Source organism: Somniosus microcephalus, chromosome 2 (genome assembly GCF_052327205.1).
Source record: "Somniosus microcephalus isolate GS21.2 chromosome 2, FLI_Smic_1.0, whole genome shotgun sequence".
Taxonomy (NCBI): domain Eukaryota; kingdom Metazoa; phylum Chordata; class Chondrichthyes; order Squaliformes; family Somniosidae; genus Somniosus; species Somniosus microcephalus.
Genome location: NC_140988.1, coordinates 96,838,314 through 96,853,694, shown reverse-complemented (window position 1 = coordinate 96,853,694; position 15,381 = coordinate 96,838,314). Strand labels below are relative to the sequence as shown.

The 15,381-nt window shown below is 46.6% G+C and overlaps 1 protein-coding gene across 3 annotated transcripts in view; it reads right to left on the bottom strand.

Moving 5' to 3' along the window:
• The window catches only part of arhgap10 (Rho GTPase activating protein 10), a 247,780-nt gene that overhangs the window by 131,778 nt on the left and 100,621 nt on the right, over positions 1–15,381 (bottom strand). For all 3 annotated transcript variants that reach the window (XM_086011545.1, XM_086011527.1, XM_086011535.1), the window contains one exon: positions 14,016–14,077. In XM_086011545.1, the coding sequence (XP_085867671.1) occupies positions 14,016–14,077 (62 nt within the window). The remainder of the gene's footprint in view (positions 1–14,015; positions 14,078–15,381) is intronic.

Below are 15,381 nucleotides of genomic sequence, written 5' to 3'. Positions count from 1 at the left end.
GACGATAGTTCCCATGTTTGACCAAGGCAGTTATTTTAGTAGATTCAAAATTGTTACACTGCAACTACTTAGTACTGAGCATATGAGGCTTAATTCCCACAGATACTTTTATCAAATGCACAAGAGTTCAATTGGCAGCAGCAGCGTTGAGCTCTACCTCAATATGGTCCCAGAATTTGCTTAGGACTATATTGATGTTAGTTAGACTTTCTCCCCTCACCCTTCAGCTTGAAAAATTTTTGTCCTGTAAGTTGCCAGAAGTGTGAGGGGAAACAGGGTAAGAGAGAGAGAAAAAACAGAAAGGAAAAGTAAGAAAAAAAATCTCTAACAACAATTTACTACCTGTAAGAATGAGACTCCATAGTTTAAACTGTTCCCTTTCTGGGTTGGAGAGGTTGATTGGCATTGCAAGAACATAAATCTCCTCATTAAAAGGGTACTTACACTATTAATTACCAACCCTAACTTTCTGCGGTAAGTTTAATTGGTAATTAATGTGCAAATGCAACAACTTCATGAAACTCATGGGGAAGTTGAGGGTGCGATGCCGTTTGTGAGACTAACAGCGGAGCAGCCTAAATCGTCCAGGAACTTGTGGTGATTCGCAGTTCACCGGGTATCTCTTCCTCTCCACAATTTGCTAGACGATTTACACATTAACAGCGAGTGCCATTAAAATCGCCGTTATTTTTGGCAGCAAATTCTGTGCCCATGTGTATTAACTTGTATCTCAGAAGAGAAACTCCAACTGTACCAGTGTGATGTTTCAGTTTTCCACATCAAGGTCTCTCCAGTGCTCATTATGGGTGACTTTCGTGCTGAATTTATGCCAGTAACTACATAAATTCTGTGCTCAAATCTTACAAAGCAGAAAAATCTCACTGATTTAGGTCCAAGATCTAGTCTGGTAGTGCAACGGTGGTGTCAGGCCCATGGGAACTGAAACTAGCAAGTCACCTGGAAATTAATGCACATCACTGAATTATAACACACGTTAAAACTGCCCAAGTCTATTGATCAGCACATGGTCAACTCCGCACATGGTCAACTCCTCGAAGGGAAAACTCACGCCAGTAAGCAGATTTGCAGTTCATTCTAAAAGCTGAACTCTGGAGCCCTGCTGAGATTGCACAGTGAATGTACAGCACAGTTTATGCAGTGAGGGTAATCATTATTCAGCATGCCTCACCCATACCAGTCAGGTAAGTGTAACGGCAGCACTGTTAACAGCCCCAAGTTATGCAATAACTACCATAAAAGAACAGGAAGCAAAAAGAGCTTCCATAAGGACAGCTGTTTATATACAAAACTATTTTGGAATGAACTAGTGAACAGATGTTAAACTAAACTAGACTAAAATTAATCTTCAAAACAACCAAAGCTTTAATTCGATAAAAGTACTGCCCTTTATAGCTAAACTATACAAAGAAGTCAACTTAGGTTTGATTCACTAAGTTAGTTGATCTCAGCCAGTGAGATAAGAGAGGCACTGTAGCACCTGCAGGGGGTGGGGTTGGAAATCAGCCAGGGTTCTCTCTCGAAAGGGCACGTGGATACGCAGAGTGAGAATCAGCCTCGGCTGTAAAGCTGCCCCACACATGAATAGTCTGCAAACACTCAGGCCCTAATTTTAAAGGGGCGGGCTGACAGGCATGGTTCGCACAAGCCCCAAAGCAGGCAGCAAACCCAGGGTGTCGTAGAAACATAGAAAAATAGGAGCAGGGGTAGGCCATTCGGCCCTTCGAGCCTGCTCCACCATTCAATATCATCATGGCTGATCCTTTATCTCAATACCATATTCCCGCTCTCTCCCCATACCCCTGACGCCTTTTGCGTCTAGAAATCTATCTCTCTCCTTCTTAAATATATTGGCCCAGAAATTCGAGTGGGGGGCTTGCCGCGCGTGTAAGCCCCCGATCTGCACTTACCCGATGCGCCGGCCGTTGAGCTTCAGGGACGCCTGGAATTGCTGTTTTAAAATGTTGACTCCCGGGTAGCGTCTGACGTCACGCCGCCCAGGAGTGCAGCCAGCGCGAAGCCTGTAGCGCGCTGTGCAACTGAGACACGCCCCTTGAGGTCTCAGTTTAACAGGACACGCCCCCAATGTTTCTGCCAAGCTGCTAAGCATTTTTACATGCAAAGCAGCAGTTTAAATAGGTTTTTGGAAGTTTTTTGAAGCTTTTGGTAACTTTTATAAACTTTTAAAAACGTTTACATTATTTTGAAGAATCTGAAGTAGTTTTAAACAGAATTAAAGCAATTTAAAGACTTTTAAAAGCCCTAAAATAATTTTTTTAATTCCATTTATTTATTTAGCAATGTCGTCGTCATACGTGTCTTCACACTGTTCCCTTTGGGGAACTGTATGAAGTGATGGAAGGATTTATGGCCATGATTAACGCTCATTCCGTGACCGTAACCATCTTTGAACCAGCCATTAGGGCGGTTAGTCCTATGGCGGGAGGGTTTTACGGGCTCCCACAAGCTATACAAGGAGGGGGGGCCACCCACACCCACGGACGCAAATATCCCACTGGATGTCAACCCAGAATTTAGAGCCAGAGCTCCGACTCCACTTGCCGGGACTGTCTGGAGCGGGGTTCGAAACCCTACCCTGATCTGGCCCAGCGGCGGGGATCCTACCGCTATGCCAAAGGCCCAATCCGATTAGCAACGTGAAATGGCTGGAATGAGCACAATTCACGGCATTAAAAGAACTCACAATTGAACTGATGATGACCTCAGCAATCTCAAGGAGGTGGAGGCGCAGCGCCTGCTCATCATTGGTAATGAGAAGTCAAAGGTGCCGCAAAAAGGGCAGATGATAGCTTGGTCTTTCAAGTGGCAGCATAGGGCTCCAGTCACGAGGAGGGAAAAGGCGCAGGAAACGTATGGGTGTCACCTTTTGTGCGGAGTGGGCCTTTTGCGTAGCAGTAAGCATCCCCGCCGCTGGGCCAGAAGGAGTAGGGTTTCGAACCCCACTCCAGACAGTCCCGGCAAGTGGAGTCGGAGCTCCAACTATAAATTCTGGGTGTACATCCAGCGAGATACTTGCGTCCGTGGGTGTGGGTGGCCCCCCCGCCCCCCCCCCTCAGATGGGTTGTGGGAGCCCGTAAAACCCTCACGCCATAGGACTAACCACCCTAATGGCTGGTTCAAAGATGGTTACGGTCACGGAATGACCGTTAATCACGGCCATAAATCCTTCCACCACTTCATACAGTTCCCGAAAGGGAACAGTGTGAGGATACGTACGACGATGACCTCTTGCGCAATGCACCTCCTTGGACCCTCAGTCGCAGATGCGAGGGGGCAAATCGTGCAATTGTTAAATTTTTCATTTTATTGACATGTAAAATGTTGGCCCAGTAATTCCCTTCCAAATGCGCGAGTACGGTCGGGGTACTTACCCGTCTGGCCGGAGGAAATGCCGGTTTTCAGCATGCACAGCGCATGCGGGGAAAACCGGCATTTCCTGTCCTCTGAACGAAGGGGTTCAGAGGCAGAACGCGTGCGCAGTAAAATTCGCCACTTTCATTCATGCTTTCAGTGAGGTCAAGTCCTTGCAACTTACACATGAAAAAAGCATGGGTACAGTTGCTCCAGAGGCTGCGGAGGAAGATATTTCTTATCGTGGAGCTTCTGAAAGTATGTATGTCTGTATATATTCCTTTGCGTGTTATGTATATATTCCTTTACTTATGTGTATGAATGTATTATTTAATTATGACTTTCAGAGAAAGTAACTTATTGGAAAATCATAATTAACAACATACATTCATACACATAAGTAAAGGAATATAAAACATACATACATATACGTAAAGGAATATATGCGGACATACATACATAATTACTTATTACTGATGAAAAGTTTCTTTCTTAAAAGTGCTGGAAATGTTACATTACTCATTTTAGAACACTCATTTTCACATTCAATTCACACAGCCACAATTGCTCCTTCTACCTACCGTTCTGAAAACCCGTTTAAAAAAAAAAATTTAAACTTTAAAACTTACTTAAAATTTCTTAAAATAACTTCCCTCCCTTTCCCAAACAAAAATATTGCCTTTCAGAAGCTCCACGATAAAATATATCTTCCTCCGCAGCCTTGGAGCAACTTTACACATGCTTTTTTCAAGTGTAACTTGTAAGGACTTACCCTCACTGAATCCATGAATGAAATCGACGAAGTTCACTGCGCAAGCGCTGCCTGTGCAGTCGCACGCGCTGTGCCTATGAACCCCTTCGTTCCGAGGACTGGAAATGCCGGCGTTCCCCGTATGCGCTGTGCATGCTGAACGCCGGCATTTCCAACGGCCAGATGCGTGAGTACCCAGACCGTACTCACGCATTTGGTCACGAATTTCTGGCCCATCCAGTGACTTGGCCGCCACAGCCTTCTGTGGTAGAGAATTCCACAGGTTCACCACCCTCTGAGAGAAGAAATTTCTCCTCATCTCAGTCCTAAATGTCCTACCCCATATCCTGAGTCTGTGACCCCTCGTTCTAGAGCCCCCAGCCAGGGGAAACATCCTCCCTGCATCCAGTCTGTCTAGCCCCGTCAGAATTTTATACGTTTCAATGAGATCCCCTCTCATTCTTCTAAACTCTAGTGAATACAGGCCTAGTCGACCCAATCTCTCCTCATATGACAGTCCTGCCATCCCAGGAATCAGCCTGGTGAACCCTCGCTGCACTCCCTCTATGACAAGTATATCCTCTCTTAGGTAAGGAAACCAAAATTGCACACAGTACTCCAGGGCCTCGATTTTCATTGGGCCGTGAGGCGTGCTTTTAGGCGTGCGGGGGTGAAAATCACAAAACCTAGGGGTCGCAACCCCCCCGCCTGGTACCCGCCATTTTAACCTAGGTGTGTCTGATTGACCCGAATCAATCCCGCCTGCAACAGACGGGACTGGTCTTTAGGGCCCTTAAACAGCACTGATTGGCCTTTATAAGAACATAAGAAGTAGGAGCAGGAGTAAGCCATACGGCCCCTCGGGCCTGCTCCGCCATTCAATAGGATCATGGCTGATCCGAATCTAGACTCACGTCCACTTCCCTGCCCTCTCCCCGTAACCCCTAATTCCCTTATCTGCTAGGAAACTGTCTATCTCCATTTTAAATTTATTTAATGTTGCAGCTTCCGCAGCTCTCTGGGGTAGCAAATTCCATAGATTTACTACCATCTGAGTGAAGAAGTTTCTCCTCATCTCAGTTTTGAAAGGGCAGCCCCTTATTCTTAGATTATGCCCCCTAGTTCTAGTCTCACCCATCAGTGGAAACATCCTCACTGCATCCACCCAATCAAGCCCCCTCACAATCTTATATGTTTCGATAAGATCGCCTCTCATTCTTCTGAACTCCAATGAGTAGAGTCCCAACCTACTCAACCTTTCCTCATACATCAACCCCCTCATCTCCGGAATCAACTGAGTGAACCTTCTCTGAACCGCCTCGAGAGCAAGTATATCTTTTCTTAAATATGGAAACCAAAACTGCACGCAGTATTCCAGGTGTGGCCTCACCAATACCCTGTATAACTGAAGCAAGACTTCCCTGTTTTTATACTCCATCCCCCTTGCAATAAAAGCCAAGATTCCATTGGCCTTCCTGATCACCTGCTGCACCTGCATACTAACTTTTTGTGTCTCATGCACCAGGACCCCCAGATCCCGTTGTGCTGTAGCACTTTGCAGTTTCTCTCCATTTAGATAATAACTTGCTCTTTGATTTTTTATGTTTATCCAAATGCTCTGTTACTGTTTCCTTAATAATGGACTCCAACATTTTGCCAACCACAGATGTTAGGCTAACTGGTCTATAGTTTCCAACTTTTTGTCTACTTCCCTTCTTAAATAAGGGTGTTACATTAGCAGTTTTCCAATCTGCCGGGACCTTTCCTGAGTCCAGGGAGTTCTGGAAAATAATCACCAATGCATCCACAATCCCTACCGCCACTTCTCTCAAGACCTTAGGATGTAGGCCATCAGGTCCAGGGGATTTATCCGCCTTAAGTCCCATTATTTTACTGAGTACCATCTCCTTAGTGATTTTAATCGTGTTTAGCTCCTCCACCCCCCCCCCCCCCCCATTGCCCCCTGTTTGTCCCGTGTTGGGATATTTTTAGTGTCCTCTACTGTAAAGACTGATACAAAATATTTGTTCAGCGTCTTTGCCATCTCCATGTTCCCCACCACTAGTTTCCCGGTCCCATCCTCTAAGGGACCAACGTTCACTTTAGCCACCCTTTTTCTTTTTATATAGCTGTAGAAACTCTTGCTATCTGTTTTTATATTTTTTGCTAGTTACTTTCATAATCTATCTTCCCTTTCTTAATTAATCTTTTAGTTATTGTTTGCTGGCTTTTAAATGCTTCCCAATCTTCTATCCTCCCACTAGATTTGGCTACTTTATATGCCCTTGTTTTCATTCGGATACTATCCTTTATTACTTTACTAAGCCACGGATGGCTGTCTTTTCTTTTATTCCCTTTTCCTCAGTGGAATATATTTATCTTGAAAGATGTGAAATATCTCCTTGAATGTAGACCACTGCTCTTGTACCGTCTTACACTTTAATCTGTTTTCCCAGTCCACTTTAGTCAATTCTACTCTCATACCTTCATAGTCTCCTTTATTTAAGCTCAGTACGCTGGTTTGAGATCCAACTCTCTCATCCTCAAACTGAATTTGGAATTCAACCATATTATGGTCACTCATTCCAAGGGGATCCTTTACTAGGACATTTTTTATTAATCCGGTCTCATTACACAGGACCAGATCTAAGATTGCCTGCCCCCTGGTTGGTTCAGTTACATACTGCTCAAGGAACCCGTCCCTAATACACTCTATGAACTCTTCCTCAAGGCTGCCATGCCCAATTTGATTAGTCCAGTCAATATGAAAGTTAAAATCCCCCATGATTATAGCTGTTCCCTTATTACAAGCCCCAACTATTTCCTGATTTATACTCCAACCAACAGAGTTGCAACTGTTAGGAGGCCTAGAGACTACGCCCACTAGTGACTTTTTCCCCTTATTATTCCTCATCTCCACCCAAACTATTTCACTATCCTGATCCTTTGACCCAATATCATTTCTGACTATTGCAGTAATTCCATCCTTGATTAACATAGCAACCCCACCTCCCTTTCCTTCCTGTCTGTCCTTCCTAATTGTCAAATACCCTTGTATGTTTAGTTCCCAGTCATGATTATCTTGCAGCCATGTTTCCGTAATGGCCACCAGATCATACCCATGTGTAGTAATTTGTACCGTCAACTCGTCAATTTTGTTACGAATGCTGCGTGCATTCAGATAAAGAACTTTCAAATATGTTTTCTGACAATTTATTCCTGCTTTTACCCCTTTTACTACTTTACCTTTATCATTATATATTCTGTCCCTTCCTGACACGCTCTGGTTTTTAATTCCCCCACTGCTACCTTGCTCTATTGCCTTCTCCGCTGTCATTTTTATTTTTCGCTCTCTTAAAACCTCCCGACTAATTAGTTTAAAGCCCTCTCTACAGCCCTAGTTATTCGATTCGCCAGGACTCTAGTCCCAGCACTGGCCAAGTGAAGTCCGTCCCAACGGAACAGCTCTCTCCTGTCCCAGTACTGATGCCAGTGTCCCAGGAAGCAAAACCCATTTCTCCCACACCAGTCTTTGAGCCACGCATTTAACTCTCTAATTTTATTTACCATAGCCAAATTTGCACGTGGCTCAGGTAGTAATCCAGAGATTATTACCCTTGTGGTTCTGCTTTTTAATTTGGCCCCTAGCTGCTCAAACTCCCTCAGCAGAACCTCCTTCCTTGTCCTATCTATGTCGTTGGTACCAACATGGACCACGACAACTGGATCCTCCCCCTCCCACTCCAAGTTTCTCTCCAGTCCAGAGGAGATGTCCTTAACCCTGGCACCGGGCAGGCAACACAGCCTTCGGGACTCTCGCTTTCGGCTGCAAAGAACACTATCTATCCCCCTAACGATACTATCCCCTACCACTACAACATTTCTTTTATCTCCCTCCACTTGAATGGCCCCCCGTTCCACGGTGCTGTGGCCGGGTTGCTCATCCTCCCCACAGTCCCCGTTCCCATCCTCACAGGGAGTAAGAGCCTCAAACCTGTTGGACAAAAGCAAGGGCTGCGGCTCCTCCAACACTACCTCCTGGATCCCCGTACCTGCCTCACTTCTTGTCACACCATCCTGACCCTGGCCACGGACTACATCTGAATTAATTAATCTAATTGGTGTGACTACCTCCTGATACACAGAATCCAGGTAACTCTCCCCCTCCCTGATGTGTCTCAGTGTTTGAAGCTCGGACTCCAGCTCTTCAACACGGAGCCGGAATTCCTTGAGCAGCCAACACTTACTGCAAATGTGATCACCATGAGCATCAATGGTGTCCACCAGCTCCCACATATTGCAGCAGCAACACATCACCTGATCTCCCATTCTATATAATTAATTAAATTTATTAATATTATTCTTAAATACCCTCTGCCCCGATTCTAGATGATGAATATCGCACCTTAGAAACTATAAACCACAGAGTTTAAGCTTAAAAAAGAGAGAAATACTCACCAACCAATCACTTACCCGCTTTCTGGTGACGTCACACTTGGATTACTTTTTACCTCTCTCCTTCTCTCTGAGTTCCAAGATTGGAGATTGGTAGGCCTTACCTGGATCTCTGGAGCCTTTATACAGCCGCTCAGCCCGCGGATTCTCGCACTGAGGCCTTACCTGGGTCTCGGGAGCCTTTATACAGCCGCTCAGCCCGCGATTCCCGCCGATTCTCACACGGAGGCCTTACCTGGGTCTCGGGAGCCTTTATACAGCCGCTCAGCCCGCGATTCTCGCACTGAGGACTTACCTGGGTCTCTGGGGCCTTTATACAGCCGCTCAGCCCGCGGATTCTCGCACTGAGGCCTTACCTGGGTCTCGGGAGCCTTTATACAGCCGCTCAGCCCGCCGATTCTCGCAGAGGCCTCACCTGGGTCTCTGGAGCCTTTATACAGCCGCTCAGCCCGCGATTCCCGCCGATTCTCGCACTGAGGCCTTACCTGGTCTCTGGGGGCTTTATACAGCCGCTCAGCCCGCGATTCCCGCCGATTCCCATTTTAACAGGCCCTTGCCTGTTTAACCCTTTTCCCACGTAAAACACGCCTGGTGGGGATCACGCCTGTGAAACTTGGCGTGAACACTATTGGCTTGCTGACTATCAGCTGCAGGTCCAACATTAAAGAGGATATTTGATCAGTCATCATTTGCAGGTGGCAGGACTTTGTTGTCTCAGGTCTGGGGGAACTTTTAGAAGGCATAACCACAGCTGTGGAAGTTTGGAACCTGACACCCATCTCCAGTGTGACCTCCTGCGAGACCCCTCTCGCCACCCTCTCAGCGCTTCCTCAACTGAGGCGCCTACCAGAAGCATGGGAGGCCTTTTTTTCCTTACTCTCTTGGCATTAGAGGACCTCCAGCCCCATTCGCAAAATGACACACGCCACAACTGCAGAAGTTGCCATCAGAATTTTTATGAAAAACACACAACTGATGGCATTTTCACAAAATACACAGCATTTCACCCAAGTGACTACCCTTGTGACTATTTGTGCTTTATTTTCCTCTTACGCGTGCTCCTACGTAGTGGTTTCCCTGTGGCTTCAGCAGATGCGGAGGCCCCTTGCTCACTTTCCTGCTGCTCCTGTCTCGATACCTTTGGCGGGCGTCCTCTGGGATGGCCTGCGGCTGTGCAGGACCTCTATCTCTGTTGGGTGTGTACTCTGGCGGGGCTCTGACCGAGGGCTCTGCAGTGGCATGGAAGTGTGCGCGCTTGGAGAGGAGCCCGCACTTCCTTGAGGTCTGCCACCAACCTCCCTCTCATGGGTCAGGTCCCCCTCAGTGCCTGCAAGTGGCTTGAGAGCAGCTTGCTGCACATCAGGGGGACCATGGGGACCCGTATCTACAATGGCAGTCCTACTCAGAAGGACTTCCATGAAGGTATGGTTTCTCTGTTCAATAGATGCCCATCGCTCCTCCAGAGATGTCATTGTATTCTGAACACTTACCATGTTTTCCATACCTTGGCGAATAACCTCCTCCATGGCCGTAGCCCTCCTCTCCTCTACTGTAGCCAGCCTTACCACGGAGGCAGCAATCATTTCCACGTAGGTAGCCATCCTTTCCGTGTTGATGCGTTCATGCGCCAATGACTCCACAAAGGCTCTGCTCATGTTCGCAATGGACTCCTCCATTCGCTCCACACTCGCAGCGACCCTAGGGACAAAACCTGCCAGAGACTCCTGCATCTGTGCCTGGAGTTCCATCACCTCTGATCTTACGGATGGACCCAGAGGCAGAGGGTCGACATGCAGCTGAGCCGAGCTGGCAGAGTCCTGCGCCCTCCGATGAGGACTCTCCACTGCTGTCCCTGTCTCCACAATCTGCTGATGCTCACTTGTGAGCTGTGATACACCAGGTGACAACTCTACTCTATGGCCCGAAGGTCCCACCGAGGTGCGAGTGTCTGCGCTGGTGCTGGGTGCGCTTATTTCTGATGACGCTGCGCCCTCAGAGGTTGCAGATTCCTCTGAGGAGTCCGGCTGCTCAGGCTCTTCCTCCTGCACAGTGGGGACGGGGGCTCTCGATGGTCCTGTGGGGGAGTCAAGGAAAAAGTTAGAGATGTGATGCCAAGGTTACATGCACATTGCATTTTGCAGATGATCATAAGTCCACATGATGTAGCTTCAGAATTATCAGCGACTCATGCAATGCCAATGAGAGAGATGGAAAACTATTCTGTCACCAGCTTGCGGGGATGCTCCTGCCTGTCCTTCCCCAACGTCCACATCTCGGTCAGCTCCGGCAATCTCCAGGACACCTTCCTCCTAGGGGGTGAGCTGGGTTAATGAGGGCGGCCCTCCTCCTGTCCTGGCTCGCTCTCTCCTGTTGAGGGCTCTCTTTTCCTGCAATGAGGGAGACAAGCGGAGGTTGACTGAGAATGAAGGAGTGAGTGCAGAGATTGCATAGCATAGATACTTAGAAGGAGACAAAGATGGAGTGAGGTTGCAATACCAAGGGCCCTCCCTGTGTGTTGTCAGTTGTGTTCAAAGCATCAGAGTGAGAGGGCTGCATGGTGGAATAGTTCTGTGAATGTGAACATAGAGAGAGAGGGAATGGGTAAGGGTGCATGGATGTGAGTGTCTAGTGGGATGTGCAGGAAGAGATTGCTAAAGCTGAGTGCTGGTGAGAAAAGGCAATGGGGATCAGATTGAGGGTGATGGAAACATCATACAGTACTTACTTTTCCAGTGCCAAGAAGGTCATGGAATATTTTCCTGCACTGCAACCACGTTCTTCCTGTTAGCCCCAAGGAGTTGACTTGACCTGCCACCTCTAGCCACACAGCCTTGGTCTGGCTGGGAGGCCTCTTCCTCCCTGAAGAAGGGAAGAGGACCTCCCTGTGGACCCTAGCACCATCCAATAATGCCTGTAGTGAAGCCTCATCAAATTTGGGCGCAGATCTGGCCCTCCCGCTGGCCGTTCCTCCTGCAGGCTCCTGTGCCATCTTAATGTTGAAGGTTGGAAGCCTGCAGAGGAAGCAAGGCTTGCTGTGGACCTTAAAAGCAGCAGCAATGATGACGTCATATTCTGCAACTTTCTGACTGGAAATACTCAATTGCCAAGGCTTCCCACACGCTGGAAATCAATTGGCCAATTGTGTTAAATTTGCATCAATCTCACAGACCCATTTACAATCGTGTCGGAATCACTAAATTCGGGGAACCCGCCAATTCCCCGCACCTGAACTAAAATCTACCCCCAGGAGTCCGGGACATCAAGGTCAGGCCGGGTTTCATTTACATTCATTTTCTCACTGACCCGCCCCCGGCCAGATCCACTACCAGGCCGGCGGGTGGGAGCAGGAATTCAGCAGCAGGAAGCCGCAGCCCAGGTAAGTGATGAGGGGGACTCTGGTCATGAAAGGAGTAGCTGGGAGCAAGTGAGGCCCAAGGCTTCCTTGTGAGGCCCGGAAGATCACATCTACTCCTCCTGATCTTACCAGGAAACCTAAAATTAAATTTAAACCTTACCTGCTGGGCCTCTTCTCGCCCACAATCCGCCTCCTGACAGGTCTGGCCTGACAGGAAAGCCATCACTGCTCACCTGCTCAGGCCACCGACTAACACTGCAGTCAAGTCCCGATGACATTATCGGGCCCTGATCTGCATATTTAAAGAGGCTCCTGCTGCCTTCCTGCAGGTGTCCCGCTCGTCTGCCCAACATAGCAGGTTAACATTGGGACATGGTGGGAAAGCAGCAGGATCAGAAGGGGTAAATGACTGCCCTGATTTTCACTGCTACCCACCCCCCACCGATTTCCGCCAGAGAGGAAGGTTAAAAGGGTCTCAATGTCTAAGCTCACATATGGATAAAGCACCCGAGGTTTCCAGGCACCTATGCAGCTGTGCCCCAGCAAGGGTCAACACCTTCGGGAGCAAAGAGAGAAAAGCGGAGGAGAGGTGGTGATGGCAAACTGCTAAACAAAATACTGATTTGTAATGTAACTAAATTAAAATGCAAAAAGAATAAATATAACTTTCATAAGAAACACAAATTTAGCCAATTATGGGAACCATTGTAGAACAAGGAAACAGAGCTCTAGGTATTGACCAGAATTGCTGCTGAAATGCTTACGGACAATGAACTGAAATCTATTCAGTAAGATCTAGAATGAACAACAAAGTTTTAATAGGGGCTGGAATTTCAGATTAGCCTGGGAACCGATCCAGAGCAGCCAGTCCCTGGAAAACTCTCAGCCAACAATATGGTGCCAACAGAGTATTTTTCCAGGGTGGGCCAGTTCTGAGGCAGCTCCTAGACTGGCCCAAATGTTAGTCTCAATTTAAATGAATAGTGCCACACAACGTTCACTCTAGGCTATGCAGCGGGACTGGCTTTTCCAATGTTTAAATTACACGCTTGTGCGAAACTGTACAGCCAAAAAAGAGGGGGAACATTGGTGCCAAACCATGCTATAAGTGACATGACTGGAGTGGCTGAGGAGGGACAAGCACAACATGGCAGATCTGTGCATGGCCAGGAAATATAACAAATACAGTAAAATGTTGGAATTCTATTTTGGTCCAAACACAGCTGAACAGAAAGTACTGCCCCTGGACTTCCTGTCCAATATCAGACACATGTGCAACAGTACCACAATGTAAACAGACCAAACCTGTTACGTAGATAACTGTTAAAATCCTGATTATGTTCCCCCTTCTGTTGAGAAATAAAACATTTTTCAAATTCCCAAGTTATGAACAATTTGGCACACGTGGCAGACAATAATTAATGATCGAAGTATACGGGTAAAAAAAAATTGCAAGCATTTACAAAGCAGCAGCTGTCTTGAAATTCAAATGGATGTCACAGGATACGAACTTAAAAATTAAACTGAAATCATGCAGCAGCAGGTCTACCCAGAGTGGGACTGAATAACAACAATGGAGCAACAGATATTGAAGAAACTGTGCTTAAAAGACAAATAGCAGTCCAGGTTTTAAATCACCAGACTTAAATAGGCTCGGACAAGTTAAATAAATCAAATGGCAAAATAGATCTTATGTTTGGAGTCAGCTAGAAACAAAATGAAGGCTATAATGCACCTGGAGAAGAACAGCTGAGGGAGAATTAGATTGTGGGAATAGTAAAACAGCAGACTGGAACAGATGCCAACAACTTACAATGACCTTTTGCTCTTGGGGGGTTTAGGGAGGAGAGAGGAAGAGCACACACATATGTACACAATGTAGTGCAGGCCGATCAAGCTCCTGTTGATATGATTTCTGTTTTTGATAAATTGATCTCATCAGGATCCTGCTGTGTATATAAAGTAAGCAATCAGACAAGATAGTTGCCAGACTACGTAGCTGAAACACACAAATACATATTCCCATCTCCTCCCCCGAACACACTGCAACCTTCTCCTGCTTACCATCATTTCTCTTTGTTCCTCCAGGTTACGTAAAAATGCCGCAAACTCCTGAAGTGATTCATCTGGAATGCAAATACAAAACAAGTTAAGAAATACCAACACTTTTGTAATAATTTTGTGGTGGTTAAAGTAGGTGTTCCCAATTGCAAAGAGCATTTCGATGGAAACATTTCAGTGCCACAATGTGCTGAGGGAACTAGAGCATAAACAAACTAGTCTAGTACAACCCAGCTCTAATGGTGTCTTTTATAGTCCAGCCATTTACAGCAATTGTATCATTTATAATCTTTTAGTGCCTGAAATAAAAATAAAGCCAATTTTAAAATTAAATCAAAACAATCAATATGGGCATCAACATTGATAAAAAACCTCACTCATACAAGATCCTTTCGGGTGAGGAAGGTCATGCAGCCGTATCTTAATTCATCATCCAATTGTTTCTTAAATGATTAGAGTGTTTGCCTCCACAACACCATTATACAAGAAGGGTAGCAGGGATAAACCAGGGAATTACAGGCCAGTGAGCCTAACATCTGTGGTAGGGAAATTATTGGAAAAAATTCTGAGGGACAAAATTAGTCTCCACTTGGAGAGGCAAGGATTAATCGGGGATAGTCAGCATGGCTTTGTCAAGGGTAAATCATGTCTGACAAATCTGATTGAATTTTTCGAGGGGGTGACTAGGGGGGTGGATGAGGGAAATGCTGTGGATGTGGTTTACATGGACTTCAGTAAAGCTTTTGACAAAGTCCCGCATAGGAGGCTGGTCAAGAAGGTAAGAGCCCATGGGATCCAGGGTGCCTTGGCGCGTTGGATCCTAAACTGGCTGAGTGGCAGGAGGCAGAGGGTGATGGTCGAAGGATGCTTTTGTGACTGGAAGCCTGTGTCCAGTGGGGTACCTCAGGGATCGGTGCTGGGTCCCTTGTTGTTTGTGATCTACATAAATGATTTGGATGAGAATGTAAAAGGTATGATCAGTAAGTTCGCAGATGACACGAAAATTGGTGGGGTGGTAAATTGCGAGGAGGAAAGCCTCAGGCTACAGGACGATATAAACGGGTTGGTCAGATGGGCGGAAAAGTGGCAAATGGAATTTAACCCTGAAAAGTGCGAGGTGATGCATTTTGGACAGACAAATAAGGCAAGGGAATACACAATGAGTGGTAGGACCCTAGGAAGTACAGAGGGTCAGAGGGACCTTGGTGTACATGTACATAGATCTCTGAAGGCAGCGGAACAGGTAGATAAGGTGGTTAAAAAGGCATATGGGATACTTGCCTTCATTAGCCGAGGCATAGAATATAAGAGCAGGGAGGTTATGATGGAGCTGTACAAAACGCTGGTGAGGCCACAGCTGGAGTACTGT